The following is a 13,811-nucleotide window of genomic DNA, read 5'->3' as shown; positions in this document are numbered from 1 at the left end:
AGCATACACATATTATCATACAGTGAACATACAGAGGCCTATTTCGGCTATTTCTCCACAACATGCATATTAAACAAGATAACCGAGTCAAATTCCATTCAATTCAAATTTCAACAGCAGATTATTTCTACTGAAGTCACATTTTCAACTTTTACTATTTATTTTATTGGTAACCTTACGCTCTTGAACATGCTCTTGGTCACGAAGAGCAGTAGAGAACATATCTAACATTCGTGCACTACACTAACAAATATACACGATGAACATCAAAAGGTAGGCAGTGAGCATGGCACAGAAAAGGATACGATCAAGTGGCTGCACTACTTCCTGCCACTTAACCTCACAATCCTCATTCCCGCTAGAAGTCATTTCTTCATCCTGCTGCCGTTCGCATGCGTCCGACGTTTGTGTATTTTGCTCCGCTTGGGTATCGTCCCATTCGTTGGACAATTTTTCTACCTTGCTGCCTCCGTTTAAATACCCGATAGACAGGAATGATGCGAGCGGTCGATTTTTTCTCAAAAATCCAATCATCTGCGCTACAGTTCGTGGACAGTGGGTAAATCGCTTACTGCTGCCGATTTGGCGCCGAACAAAATATGTCCAACCGCATGCAATGGCTCCGAAAGAAAATGACCCGAACAACAGATGTGCCAGAGAGATTACCGGTTTCATTTTCACTGTTCCGTACCAGTAGAGAATGATCAGGAAGAGGCTTTGCATCATCGTACCCAGAACGGCTGCGATCGTGCGTGCGCTAGAGTTTATGTTGAACCACAGACTGAACAGATTCAACAAGCAGAGTGCTGTTACGGAAGAAAGAATTACATATGTCTAATTAGAAAAAGGGGTTTGATGCGGAAAAAAATCTACACGTGACACTTACCGACGATCAATACGAGAAACACTACCAAATGTGAACCGATCAATCTCTCGATGACAATATCCATGCGAAACTCCGGGCTCATCGTGCTATTGACGGTGGCCATCTGGAACGAGGTAATTTTGTACGGCAGAAGCGAATAGCTCGGGTACGACAGGCGACGTTGGAAGTGGAACAGCGATAATTGATTGGTATCGTACTCGACGGAATAAATACGCAACGTGCAAATCTTCGTATCGAACGCCCAGTATCTTGGTTCTGTGTAGCAGTCAACGGTGAAGGTGCACAGAACCGTATAGATAACTTCCCCATCGTAGCTAAGATGACATTTCACACGAGAGCACTGTTTAGTGCTCTGGATGCGGGGCGATCTGAAACGATACCAATCAACGTTAACAGATAGAAGCAATTTTATTTCGTTTGACACCAGTCCAGGGTAGCATACTTTTGAAACGATTTAGCCCCAAATGTAGGAGTCCAAAGATCCTGTTCGGCGACGTTTATAGTTTCTATATTGCCGCTGCTTCGTTTGTTCCAGTGCAGGAACGCGTCGTACCATTGCTGCAAAATACTTTCTACAACATCATGCCCTCAAGTGGTTAATTAAGAATTTCAACATACCATCAGCAGCTCTAGAGTTATCTCCAGCTTCGAGTCGTCATTGCGGACCTAAATTTGACGAATTCAGTAAAAATTAAACGTTCTCGTCCACCTTTTGGAGCATGCTAGTCAAAACGCATAACACAAGCGTTACATACTTGTTCAACATTGATCACTTCAGCACCAATGTACATGGCGAGACGATCTTGCTGATACTTTACTGGCCGGTAGCGTGGGTTGTAGCTGGTCCCACAGAAGAGCGCATTTTTTAATGCTCCTTCCGTACTGTTAATTTCCATTTGATCCACACATAGAAACGGTTTTGGGTGCTCTGCGGAAAAAAAGGGTTTACATAACGAAGAGTGATCTGTCTCAACGAATCATTCTTTAACAGTAAACCAATGCATGATTAGATGCTTCTTACCAGTAGCTGCAATCACCATTAATCCAGCTAACAGCACAATTATTCTAAAAGTGACGATCATTTCGAACACTTGCCGATCCACCAAAAAGTGTCTCTGTGTAGCACAAACCTAATCCACCATCCACTATCAACTGGACGCTAGCGGTAGAATGCAGTTTTGCGCGCTGCAGTTTATGTCCCATGCTTAGCGCATTGTACATCTCTCGCGACGTCGAGAGAAACCGCATCATCAATCAGCACATTATTAGAATTAGTCAGCTGGATGCTGTTGGATAATGTTTGTTGCGCAGAGGCTGATAAATGCATCATAAATGCACGTACGCGTCGCATACAGTGCGGAACTGCTCGAATGAAACAAGGCAGAACAGGTGGTGGTACTAGGCTAGGTATGATCTGGGCTGGTTGAATGATGGGTAGGCACGTAGCGTCATGTTGCCATGCGTATAATCATCGTAAATTGGAACGGAGACAGCTGCTTAGGCAGACGAGCAATAAAATTACTTCTAAGCCCAAAGATGGAACAGACTTAGGTCCAGAGCCTGAGATCGTCTAGAATTCAGCGAAAGAATCTCCAAAACTTAACAACGAGTTGAATACGGTCGTAGTTTAGCATATCAGCGATCTTGAATCGGTGAATTCCGATGATAAAAGATTACTTTTGACAGATAAATCGAATTTGGTTGACCAGATTCCGACGATACGATCGACAAATCAACAATTGAATTAAGATCCACTTCTTGTTTTCGAAGTAGAGCAATTCAGCTAATTATCAATTATAGTAAGGCAACCATCAATTATATAATCGTAACGCCAGCGCCAGAGAAGATCACGAAGAAGACAGTGCACCACATTTATCAACATAATGTTGAAGGAAATTTGAGGTGCAGCAGAAAGATAGACAGTTAACGAATCGTTGAGGAAAGGATAAATTGGAGTTTAGATAGGACGGAAAATGTTGAATTTTGAAAGAACTGCTGCATAAGCTGTGGAGAGCAAAGGTGGAATGGGTAGACGATGGCACTTGATGGTCATTTCAAGAACTCTTGCAGCAGATCACGACTAAGCTAAGCTTGTACAGATTGAAAAATAATTAAGTGACAGGTACATTTTATTAGTCTTTCACAACAGTTGTACAGTATATTTTTAACAAAAAAGCCACTATTTACAAAAATGTTAGTTAGTACACAGACGAAAACACCAGTCACGAATTAATACTTTTCTACAGATACATCCATGGTACTCTAGCAGTACATATCAAACATATTTCACTAGAATTCCTATACATCTTGCTAACATCGTGTACACAATCTACAGCAATATGTTGAATATTGCTTATAAAAAATTGCAATATATTGATAATTTCAATCTCTAGCTTTTCTTTTCTTTTTGGTAATGTGACGGTGGTTGTTGCAATAATTATATTCTAATCGATTTTGATTTCCATTCCTCAGACAAACTCAATATTACGAGTTAAGTAACGATTTGTAGTAGTTACAAGAAGCGTGATCATCGTACAATGTGTGCTCCCTGTGCTTTAAATTGATTGTTTTTGACAATGATAATGACTAGAGGTGCGATGGGGTGGAAAATTGTGACCGCAATTACTGCTAATCAGTTTGAGGTTGTCACATACGATTTGGTTGATTTAAATTCGACCAAACGACATGTAGCACGAATGTGATACCAGCTGAATACAGCTTCAGACTAGAGAAGGCAACGTGCAGTCGAGGAATATTTAAAGTGGATGGAAAACCACAACTAAAAATAATACCCAAAAAATTATTGTTGATACGGGAGAGCTTTTCTGTACGATGTCAGTTCGCTTCCGACAGGGTTAATGAGATAACGAAGCAAGTTTTGGTTCAGATGACGACCAAACAGCTGATGCGGATCGTAGACATTTTTCCGGAATGTAACGCGATTGGTACCACAGAATCAAATTTAACAATATCGACCAGGCCCGAAGTGGTGTTATGATGAACGCGAGCAATCCGTACGAGTTCCAAAATATTGCCGCCAGCAATACTTCTACGGTCATAATGAGAATAAATGCAGAATTTTTCCACAGCGCCATCATCCATCCGTAGTTCCTCTCTCCCGATCGACGATAAAAGCTGGAAAAAATGAAAGGTTAAACAGTGTTAGATGCTGTTGGCAACCTGTTGTTAGCTAACTGCTCGCCCTTACCATCGTACAACGTTGTTGGCAAATATGATGGTCAACGGTAGTTGACAGAGCATCAATTGAAAGAACCCGTACAGATATGTAAGTGTTCCGGGAAGAAAAGCATTATTCACAAAAATACCCCACACAAAAACCACTCCCACGTGACCATCGATGACTTCTCCGATGGACCATGGTCCGCAGGTTAGATACAGACAGTACCCTACAATGGGAAACATTAGGCGATCCACGGTCGATAAAATCCACATCTTTCGAATCCATCCTCCACAGCATACGGTACGGAGTCGGGGCCTTGACAAAGTACCTTCTACAAAAAAGGGAGAACGAGAAGACTATAAACTCCTTTTAAACAGCTGTTTTAATATTTCAAACATACTTCTGACGAGTGTATGCCATATCCGAAACACACACAACGGTACCAGATAAATGATCAACGCCACACTGAAGAATGTCTGGAACAGCTTGTTCGTATCGTACATCAGCACCAGTTTCGCGAGAAAATCGAACTTCAACCGCGACCCGTCTAGGGTGAACTGTTGCTCCACCACACGGCTTCTGCCATCCGCGTCTAGCACGTAGATCAGCAGCTTATGAAGTCCACGCTTGTAGCGGCTCGGTTCCCAGGGCACTACGAATAGTTGGTGGCTGGCTCGTTTACAATCTTGCCAACTGCCACCGTCTATTTTTGCCTGGCATTCTACAACCTTGGCTGGAGAAAAGATAAGCATGCGTATATGCGTAGAATCCATTATCGTACGAAGATCTTCCTTTCCTGGAATGTTAAACAACGCATCCTTCGGATTTGTCACCAGAACCACCGGCCACTGGTTATGATGGATGTCGACAAACGAGAAGAGACCGTGATCGAACGCAGCTAAGCGATAGCGTCGGTTACGCATCCAATCGCCAAGCTCCAGCTCAAGAAAGCCTTCCTCCTGCAGGGTATACATGCGCGGTACAGCTCCCCCAAGGGTATGAAAATGGCCTGAAAGGTACGCATAAGCTTCCCGATACCGACCGATCAGATTACGGATTCCACCCGTACCTAATCCCGGTGTAAGAATGCACGAAGTAGGATAGTGTCCGAACCAGATGGTATAATTCGTTTCGAGTTCACGCGACCGCTCGGCAAGATTTATCAGATGTTGCGTTTCATTGCGCGACAGCATCCCGACAAAGTTGAAGGGCCGCTTAGGACCAGGATCCAAACAGGCATCTACCGCAATGAACGCATATCGTTCGCCTCCAGCCGTCAGTTGATGCATGTACGATCGGGTATGATATTTGCCTTGCGCCGAATAGTTCGTAAACAGATCCTGGCGCGTCTGCAAGGCGGGCACATTGAAATTGTCATGATTGCCCCGGATGTCAAGCCATACCGTTTTGTTTAGCACGTTTGTGTCGCGCAACACTTCGTGATACCAGCGCCATTCCTGTTCGTGCTGCTGGGACCCGAGAAAGTTGGACGTTTTCGCATCGGTAAGATCACCGGATGCCAGCACGACCGATGGTGCTATAATGTCGACAGTGCGATTGCAAAACTCAACCAGCTGGGGGACACGGGCCGGATCCAGATACATACTGATATGTATATCAGACACCTAAAAGAAATAACATTTAGTTTAGTTTCTGATGAGCACGTTACCTCTGTATGGGTGTACTTGTAAAAACCACATCAAATGGTTGTGCTGATCATCCAGCTTCAGCTGTTTGGGTTGCCGCTGATGTCCATCGTGCGATGCGGCATCTAGCCGGTTACTCAGCTGCTTGTCGATGCCGATCAAGTTGGCAAGGTTCGCAACAAATATCGAAAACACCACAATAAACACGATCAAAGCGAAGGCAACCGTAGTGAAACGCATCGTGTACACTCTGTTATCAATCCACCGTTTCGCGTGAGTAATTTAAGGCCGCGTAATCACTGAAACCCTCTATGCGTGAGTTCTACGCATTCGTTGCAAGGAAATAAACCATATTTTCACACTGTTCTACTGTCACTTCCGCAGTGAGACACTTTATTTTGCAACGCTATTAAGAAACATATGTGAATGGTGAAGGGAGTACGTTTTTTTGTCGAATCTACAGAACAAAGCTCTTATCACTCTCGGGGGGATGATGATGACGGTCTAATTTTTTCGTTCCGTTGTTGTGTTATGAAAACAACAAGGCTGACCTTGAGGAGATGGATTTTTGACAGTTGTTAACGCCGGCGCACAGCTTTCTGTTTACAAAATATTCTCTCTCTTCCGAGCGGAAGTGATGGGAAAAAGTAGGCTTGTGGCTGTGAACCAGTAGCAACAGCATTTGCAGACCGTAATTGGTGGCAGGGCACAGGCTACACACAAATCACTGCGTCGTCGTCAAAAGTCAAAGCAGCAAAAACGCAGTATCGTTCACTGCAAAGCGTGGGCCCCTCATCGACACAATTCCCCCTAAAAAATACGGACCACAGTTCAGGACGTCCGGGCTTCGTAATAAAAAAGATGAGCAGTGATGAAGAGATCGGTGAATTGAAAGTTGTGTACGATTTCATTGCACAGGGCAAATTCAAGAAGGCTTTTGCCAGTGCCACGAAAGTTCTCGACCAGCGGTCGCCCCCGTCGCCGGCGGCCGAAGAGGAAGATCCGCTGCGGGAACTGTTTCTGTTCATCGTGACCAAGCACGCGGAGCAGCTGGAGCAGGAAGGCAAAATCGAACAAGTGTTTGAAATCATCGAGCAAGGATTGGAATACTTCCCCGAGCATCCGGAGCTGCTGAACGAGACGGGTGTGCGGTTGCAAAGGTAGGCGCAAATACACCCACCCCCTCCATAGCTGTTGTTCGCCCTGCTGTAGTACCGTGCCACAGTAAACGCGCGCAATACGCACTGAGTGAGGTCAAGAGTGGTTCTTCCATTGTCAGGGCACACTCACGGCTAACCTGCCTAATGAAGGACATTTATAACCACCTGTCCCGTTGCCTTGGGGCTAAAATAAGGGCGAAACGCAAGATCAAAGAAATAGCCGTCCAGTTGTATGCGATCGATAAAGGATTTAAGCTAGGATTCTTGTGGGACGTTGGGTTCCTCTCGATGGACGATGTAAGGCAATTGCTTGATTCCTTGAAGGGAGCCAATCTGTTACAAAACTCTCTAGCAATTGTGCAGATAGGACAGGAATTGGGGGCAGACTTTGGTGTGTGCGATGTGAATCGATGGTATGTCGCGGGTCAACAAACATCGCGGCGCGTCTTTATCGATGTGTCTGCAGGACACTCGATACCACGCACGGCGGATGAGCGTGTCATAACTTTGCATAATGATTTGGTCGATTTGTTGCGATCTCGACTCGCAACTATTAAACATTGCAGCCGTGGTCAGCATGGTTCCCAAAGCAAAACACAAATCGTACATTGGCCACTCGGTGACGATGTTTGTCGTACGAGTGCATACGGTTTGTTTATTGGCTATCCCATAATTTATTGGTATGAGACAGCAGCTACGCAGGACAACTGTTTATCCGAGGTACCTCTAGCCATATTACAAGCAGGATTTAAACGACACAGGGATGAAGCATTTGAACCATTTATTTCGTTCAGCGTACCAGCCGTACTTTCAAACGAACCAGCAGTAAAAACTGCCCTTATGTTATGGAAAGAATCTGTCACGAACAACAATTTGGAGTGCATTACTTTCTCTAAAGTTTTTAATACTGTGATTATGTAACAAATAAGCCGATTATGATGGGAACCACTTTTTTCCGTCAACACATCAATGCCACTCAATGCATTCAGTTGCTTTGGAAGTGAGAAAGTATGCACACAGTTAGCAAACTTTGATTGAGAAATAGTTTTATATAATCCGTAAGCAACGATAATAGCATTATTCGATATTAAAATAAGCAACCTTACCTTAACGTACGATGAATAAGATGAAAAGGAAATAAAACAACTGCACATTCGAAAAAACTCCGTCCACGTTGAGATGAGCTATTGAAAACTGGAACGAAAAACATACAGGAAAGAAATCAGAATAAGATTAGCGAAATTAGCCACACTTGACAGTATTGCTTTATTTCATCTCTACTGCATCTTACCTTCCAGATATGGCCGCTCGTTGGAGGCTTCCATCTGCTTCGAACGTGTACTGTTGCAGGACTCCCGTTACCTGAAAGCCTACCAAAATCTGCAGAACACGAAGTGCGAACTCGTGGAACGATGGCACTTCCGCATGCTGAACGACGTTGTGCGCAATGCAGCGTTTCGTGCCGCGATCGAAAGTCAGATCGCCGAAGGATACAACGAAGTGCTGGACATCGGTACCGGCACTGGTTTACTTTCGATGTACGCATTGCAATGCGATGGCATCCGCAAGGCAGCAGCTTGCGATGGGTCGGAAATTATGGTGCAGATCGCACGGGACGTATTCGGTGCTAATGGGCTTAGCGATCGGATCTGTCTGTTTCAGAGCTACTCGCAGGATTTGAAAATCGGCGAACGGTTCTCGCTGATAGTGACCGAAACGCTTGATTCCGGTGCGTTCGGCGAGGGAATTCTGGAAACGTTAATTCACGCCAAACGGCATCTGCTGCTACCGGAGGGGAAAATCATTCCGGCCAAGGTCACGCTGTACGCGTCCGGATATCAATCGCGCGCCTTAACAGCAAGCAATATTTTAATCAACGAAGCTTTTATAGAGGATTTCTCATTGCCCAGCAATTGTTTGCTTTCGAAGGAAGGTACAAAGTGTTACGATGCGGAGGATATTGGGCGCATTCAGGCAAACGATGATTTTGAGTTCGTGACCGATACCGTCGTCTCTTTGGTGGTGGATTTTAACGATCTTGATAGCCTGGTACGCTATCAGGATGGTACGGAAGTGGGCGAAGTGGAACTGACCTGTCTGGACGATGGTCTACTGCTGGATGGTTTTGTTGTATGGTTCGATCTGCAGCTTGATGAGAACCAAGCCATCAGTACGGATCCGACCACCAGCACGTGCTGGAATCAGGCGATCTTTCGATTAAACCAGCGCCTTCCGGTTGCGAAGGAGCAACGTTTGAAGCTGACGATGTCCTGCAAGGATGGTGCACTCTCCATTGCCCACAATCTCAACTCGGTGGAAAACCAGATCAGTGTGCACGAACACGTGCTGGAGTTTCTCAACGATAATGAGTACTACAACAGCTTAACGGAGGCTACCGAAGCGCTCGACGATATGGAAAAGGTGCTTGATCTGTCACTCTTTCCCTACGCTGGCTTGAAGCTTTTGAAAGAGGGCAAAGCCCGAATGCTGTTCTGTCTCGATCAGGCGGAAGATTTGATTGAGTTTGTTGCAAATCAAAATGACATTCCAATGGGTAGCATCATGCTAGTCAACTCACTCCAGGAGATATTTCTGCTGAACGATTATACGCTCGATCTGATCATTCTGCAACCGGTGGACGTTTTCGGACAGATAAACAGTGAGCACTTCTGCCTTTACCAATCGTTACTGGCGAAGCTAAAACCGATCGGTACGGTTATACCATCGTCGCTAGAGCTGCACGGCAGCGTTATCGAATCGGATTGGATCGTTAAATGTAGCCGCGTCGAAAATCCAGAACTGGAACAGTTTCAGATCGATAAGTATCTCGCTTCACTGGAAACGGAAAACCATCTAGACCTGGGCCCATTTTCCTACCGAAACCTTTCCCCTACGATTAAGCTAGCGGACGTGCAGTTCGATGGAAAGCTGCACGAAACTGCATTGGAATTGGGGCTTGCCGAACCGACCGATCCGAAACGGGTGCATGCCATACTGTACCACTACCAAATCGGGTTTACACCTGAGCGACCATTACTCGATACGGATCGTGCTCAGTCCTTCGCAAAGCGATCCGCCTTTATCATTCCTAAATCTACATTCCACGGACCGTCCGGAGAAACCGACGAGCCGACTGCTGATCATGCACAGATTGAGCGGCTCTACATTACCGTACTTCAAAATCATGGAGTCATTAAATGTGATATTGCTTCCGTTGGACAGTAATGCAAACACAATGGTCTGCCAGGCAATGGTCGCCTACTGCAATGTACCATTCACAATTCTTACTAGCAATTCCTAGCCACGTGTGAAGCAACCAATAACCTCTGATTATTACACCCACCCACTATAGATGAAAGGAAATCACAGGAGAACTGGGATACTGAGATGGATTTTAACGTAGTAACTTAGCTTTAGCAGTGCAGTATTAGCAAACCACACGTAGCAATCGTACATAGTATGCATTCCCGTTGAAGCAAAAGCAATGTAACCCATCATTCACTCTGTGAGTATGACACATCAAATAATGTACGGAACAAATCTAAAATACATACCAATCATAGTGAGAGCAATCTTAGTAGTGCGTTTTAGTGCATCAGTCAATGGACAAGAAGAGTAACGAAAAACCTCGTCACATCGCACCCACCCTATGGGAAGGAACAGAATTAGGCGTAGTATAGCATGGATAGCAAAAGCAATACAAGCAAGTAGAATAATATTCTCACGATATCCCGCACGCACCATGAACCAGTGGAGAGAAAAAAAAACTATCATCAACAACAAATTGTGATTGGATGTTTGCAAATACACATATCAGCATTAACCGTTGATACGATAGTGTGTTCCGATGCGCAATTGCTGTAATTTCGATTAAATGTACCAGTTTTAGCAACACAATAAAATAGGATCATTTCAGTCAATGTGAGACTTCGATTGTGAATTTTTTATATTGTTTTGCCGCTTTACCATTATCGACAGAGTGGAACAGTAATGTTGAAAGCGGTACCATAGTCTAGCTACATTCCTCTTCATCTGCGTCTCTTTTCGTTGCGTTTGTATTGCCGATGACTGACAAGACTTGCCCTCCAACTCAAAGTCATGTTGGAGAACCTGCGGATCTTAATTGTTTAGAGTCCTTTAGGAAGCCATACGCAGACTATTCTGCACCCTCCCAATTTGATAATATCACCCATCCTCTCAAGAGATTAGGTTTCCCAGTGCATCCAAGCACAGATATTGGGATAGACATGCTGTCGTTCTGTAGAACAGGATGTTGGAACTACACTAGTTACTTTATGATTTTTAATTAGCTACAGATACCCCAGTTGTGTGAGGGTAGCGACATGACCAGTGTCAGGATTTCATTTTCTGCTACGAGTAAAATACAAATCTACGAGAACCACAAATAGTAAGATAAGATATCCGAAGCTTTAGCAAAACAAACAAAAGGAAGAAGTATGTTCCCTGGAGATTTTTTTAGAGATGTTAATGATGACTAAATAAACATTGCAGGAGTCATCAAAACGCCAAAGTTAAGTAGTTTCTTCTGCCAATTAAATCTTTTTCTGTCGGTTCAGCTCTGGCAGACGCATCAGCTGCATCACTCAAGTCTACCAAGCCTTCTTTAACCACGTGGACTTCCTAAATGCGCTTTACAGGTGTTATTGTAATGATACGACCAGCCCATCGGGGTCTGTCGATCTTAATTCACTTTACGAAAGTGAGTTCATCGTCACTGTAGTGGCTCATTCCTTTTTTTTACTACACATGCGGATTGGGTTTTTACTACACATGATTTACTTGCCAAAAATCTTGCTCAAGAGCGTTTATCGGGTTTCCCCAGTTTTGGGCAGAATCCACGCCTCAGAGACATAGGCTAATATCAGTAGTGCCGGTATATAGTGAAACTATACATGTTTTACGTAGAGCAGTTTCCGAAGATTGTGAAAAGATCGGTAGGCAGCTAACACATTTATCATCATCAATGCTGTTGCCAGTGCTGTTTTTTATCCAAACTTCGACTACCCTCCAAGCCGGTAGGAACAACTTCAAAATGTGTTAGCGCCCGTACGCCACCCTTGTGTAATTTAGGATTTGGTGAAAATTAATTCCATAATTTCGACCTTAAACCTGATTCGCGTCTGAACAATGGATATTGCCCTATTTCAGGTTTCATTCATACCTCCCTTTTCAGTTAAGCTTTACATGCTGTAATACGTACCTTAATCTAAAGTCTGATGTAAAAACTGTTTGATAATAATCACTATGTTTCTACTGCTCCTGTCTTGCCGTGTACGTACAATTTCAAACTATCCGCTTTTCCGCGTAGAAACGCGGTTCGGTGTGACGTGATCTTGTTGACAGTGCGCTGCTTCTCGTATGGCAGGGTTGCCATACTTTCTGGTTCTCAAAATTTATCGATTCCAAGGTTTATAGAATCAGCTATCCAAAACTTTATAAGGCAACGGTTTCATCCTCAATAACCACAAATTGTATGCCTAAGAACGTCAAAAAATAATGTGAAACATAAGCAGCTATGCTGTAGTATATATCAGTTTTTAAGAGCTGAAAATCATGCATTTCGCAACCGAATTTGCCTGCCTGTAATGTCACTTTTGACATTTGTCATGGTGATCAGTGCTGTCAGCGTACCTCATCCGTACGCAACGCGTTTATAACCACCTCCGCTGTACACACTTTGCTTCGCGCTTTGGAGTGAAAGATATTTTTTACCAGCGCGTTTTTTGTATTTTTCTCCCTCTTCGATACAAGCTGCAAGGAGCACTCTGAAAACAATAGCGCGAAACGTTGCATTGCAATTGATTAATCTCATCGGAGACAACTCATATACACGCGGCATTACCAGCGCTACCGAATGAGCAGATAGCCAAGACGGCTTGGGAAGCGAAAAATTCATACGGTTGCTGCTGCTTCCCCGCCAGAGACGGGAAAAACGCAACCTCGGTATGTCGTGCTAGTGGTCAAATATGAACGGTGAGTATGTTTTTGGGGCGGATAATGTTGCGTATAAGTAGTACGAAAGTGTCCCGAGAGCCAAAAGGATAAGAATATCGGAAGGAAGGTACACGGAGTAGCCTTCCGTTTTTTTAAGCCCAACAGGAAGAAAAGAAGAAAGGAGGAAGGAGCCGTATGTCAGACAGAGTGTCGAAGATTATTGTTGTGTTTGTGTGTCGTATGCGTGTGTGCGTGTTTGTGTGTATTGTTCATCGTTTCCTTTGCAAGCTTCTTGCTAATGAGCATCCTTAAAATGTGTTTTTTTCTCTCTTTTTCCCAATAGTGAAGTGCATTTAAATGGCTGGCCCTGTATTTCCAAAGCGGTAAGATAATTGCTTTTGCTCAACACCGTTTTGTATGCTTTCACGCTGTATGGTTCCATTTATTCCGCCGGGCTGGTGAACTAAACATTAGGTTTAGGGTGTAAATAATAGGTTTTTAATAGTTGTTAAACATTTCCAATGTGTACTTCATAATACGCGAATCAGTGCAATCGTTTTCTGTGCAACACATTACGAATAGCGCCTAAAAGTAAGCTATTAAATTTACCCGCTTCCCGTTGAAAGGAATCGTGCAATTATTGTCATACGTTAGAATACGATTGTGTGTGCGTGTGTGTGTTGCACTTAACGCATGCATTTTCTTTATATATCTCTAGTGTTCTGAGAAATTAGTCTTCTATCGTTAGAATGTAAATAGATTTGTGATTTTGTTCTAAAAAACAAATCAATGACTTCTATGATCCAGCACGTTTCGGTTTTATTTTGACTACTTGCTCACTTCAGCCAAACACCAACGTACTACTGTCAACCAACACATGCATAATCAAACATGCACGCACACACACGTACGAACGAAAGCTCAGGCTACATTCTGCGTACAATGATGTGTATGTTTATTCTGGCATTAAAAGATATGTAAAA

At 43.8% G+C, this 13,811-nt stretch overlaps 3 protein-coding genes across 3 annotated transcripts; 1 reads left to right on the top strand and 2 right to left on the bottom strand.

Moving 5' to 3' along the window:
• Positions 1 to 27: 27 nt before the first annotated feature.
• LOC128303494 (5-hydroxytryptamine receptor 3B-like) lies at positions 28 to 2,067 on the bottom strand. The gene is made up of 6 exons (XM_053040467.1): positions 1,908 to 2,067; positions 1,642 to 1,814; positions 1,505 to 1,552; positions 1,329 to 1,444; positions 887 to 1,254; positions 28 to 806 (listed from the first exon to the last, which is right to left on the bottom strand). The coding sequence occupies exons 1-6, from the start codon at positions 1,966 to 1,968 to the stop codon at positions 244 to 246; spliced, it is 1,329 nt and encodes a 442-aa protein (XP_052896427.1). The 5' UTR covers positions 1,969 to 2,067; the 3' UTR covers positions 28 to 243.
• Positions 2,068 to 3,003: 936 nt separating this feature from the next.
• LOC128301929 (transmembrane protein 62-like) lies at positions 3,004 to 6,082 on the bottom strand. The gene is made up of 4 exons (XM_053038607.1): positions 5,753 to 6,082; positions 4,468 to 5,692; positions 4,095 to 4,398; positions 3,004 to 4,021 (listed from the first exon to the last, which is right to left on the bottom strand). Exons 1-4 carry the CDS (start codon positions 5,951 to 5,953, stop codon positions 3,742 to 3,744), a joined length of 2,010 nt encoding a protein of 669 aa, XP_052894567.1. The 5' UTR covers positions 5,954 to 6,082; the 3' UTR covers positions 3,004 to 3,741.
• A 229-nt stretch (positions 6,083 to 6,311) lies between these two features.
• On the top strand, positions 6,312 to 10,798 carry LOC128301928 (protein arginine N-methyltransferase 9-like). Its single transcript, XM_053038606.1, has 2 exons — positions 6,312 to 6,873; positions 8,172 to 10,798. The coding sequence occupies exons 1-2, from the start codon at positions 6,575 to 6,577 to the stop codon at positions 10,096 to 10,098; spliced, it is 2,226 nt and encodes a 741-aa protein (XP_052894566.1). The 5' UTR covers positions 6,312 to 6,574; the 3' UTR covers positions 10,099 to 10,798.
• Positions 10,799 to 13,811: the final 3,013 nt, after the last annotated feature.

Source organism: Anopheles moucheti, chromosome 3 (genome assembly GCF_943734755.1).
Source record: "Anopheles moucheti chromosome 3, idAnoMoucSN_F20_07, whole genome shotgun sequence".
Classification (NCBI taxonomy): Eukaryota; Metazoa; Arthropoda; class Insecta; order Diptera; family Culicidae; genus Anopheles; species Anopheles moucheti.
The sequence above is the reverse complement of the archived record's forward strand: the minus strand, read 5'-3'. Positions and strand labels throughout refer to the sequence as shown.

Bases quoted from the DNA above. Each gene is read 5' to 3' on its own strand.
- LOC128301929 (XM_053038607.1), bottom strand. From the start codon at position 5,953: ATGCGTTTCACTACGGTTGCCTTCGCTTTGATCGTGTTTATTGTGGTG. The intron at 4,399-4,467 runs GTATGTTTGAAA...CCTTTTTTGTAG, and splicing joins ATGGCATACACTCGTCAGAA to AAGGTACTTTGTCAAGGCCC. The intron at 4,022-4,094 runs GTAAGGGCGAGC...CATTTTTTCCAG, and splicing joins GCCAACAACGTTGTACGATG to CTTTTATCGTCGATCGGGAG.
- LOC128303494 (XM_053040467.1), bottom strand. From the start codon at position 1,968: ATGATCGTCACTTTTAGAATAATTGTGCTGTTAGCTGGATTAATGGTG. The intron at 1,815-1,907 runs GTAAGAAGCATC...TTTTTTCCGCAG, and splicing joins AATGGTGATTGCAGCTACTG to AGCACCCAAAACCGTTTCTA. The intron at 807-886 runs GTAAGTGTCACG...CTTCCGTAACAG, and splicing joins GTTTCTCGTATTGATCGTCG to CACTCTGCTTGTTGAATCTG.
- LOC128301928 (XM_053038606.1), top strand. From the start codon at position 6,575: ATGAGCAGTGATGAAGAGATCGGTGAATTGAAAGTTGTGTACGATTTC. The intron at 6,874-8,171 runs GTAGGCGCAAAT...CTTACCTTCCAG, and splicing joins ACGGGTGTGCGGTTGCAAAG to ATATGGCCGCTCGTTGGAGG.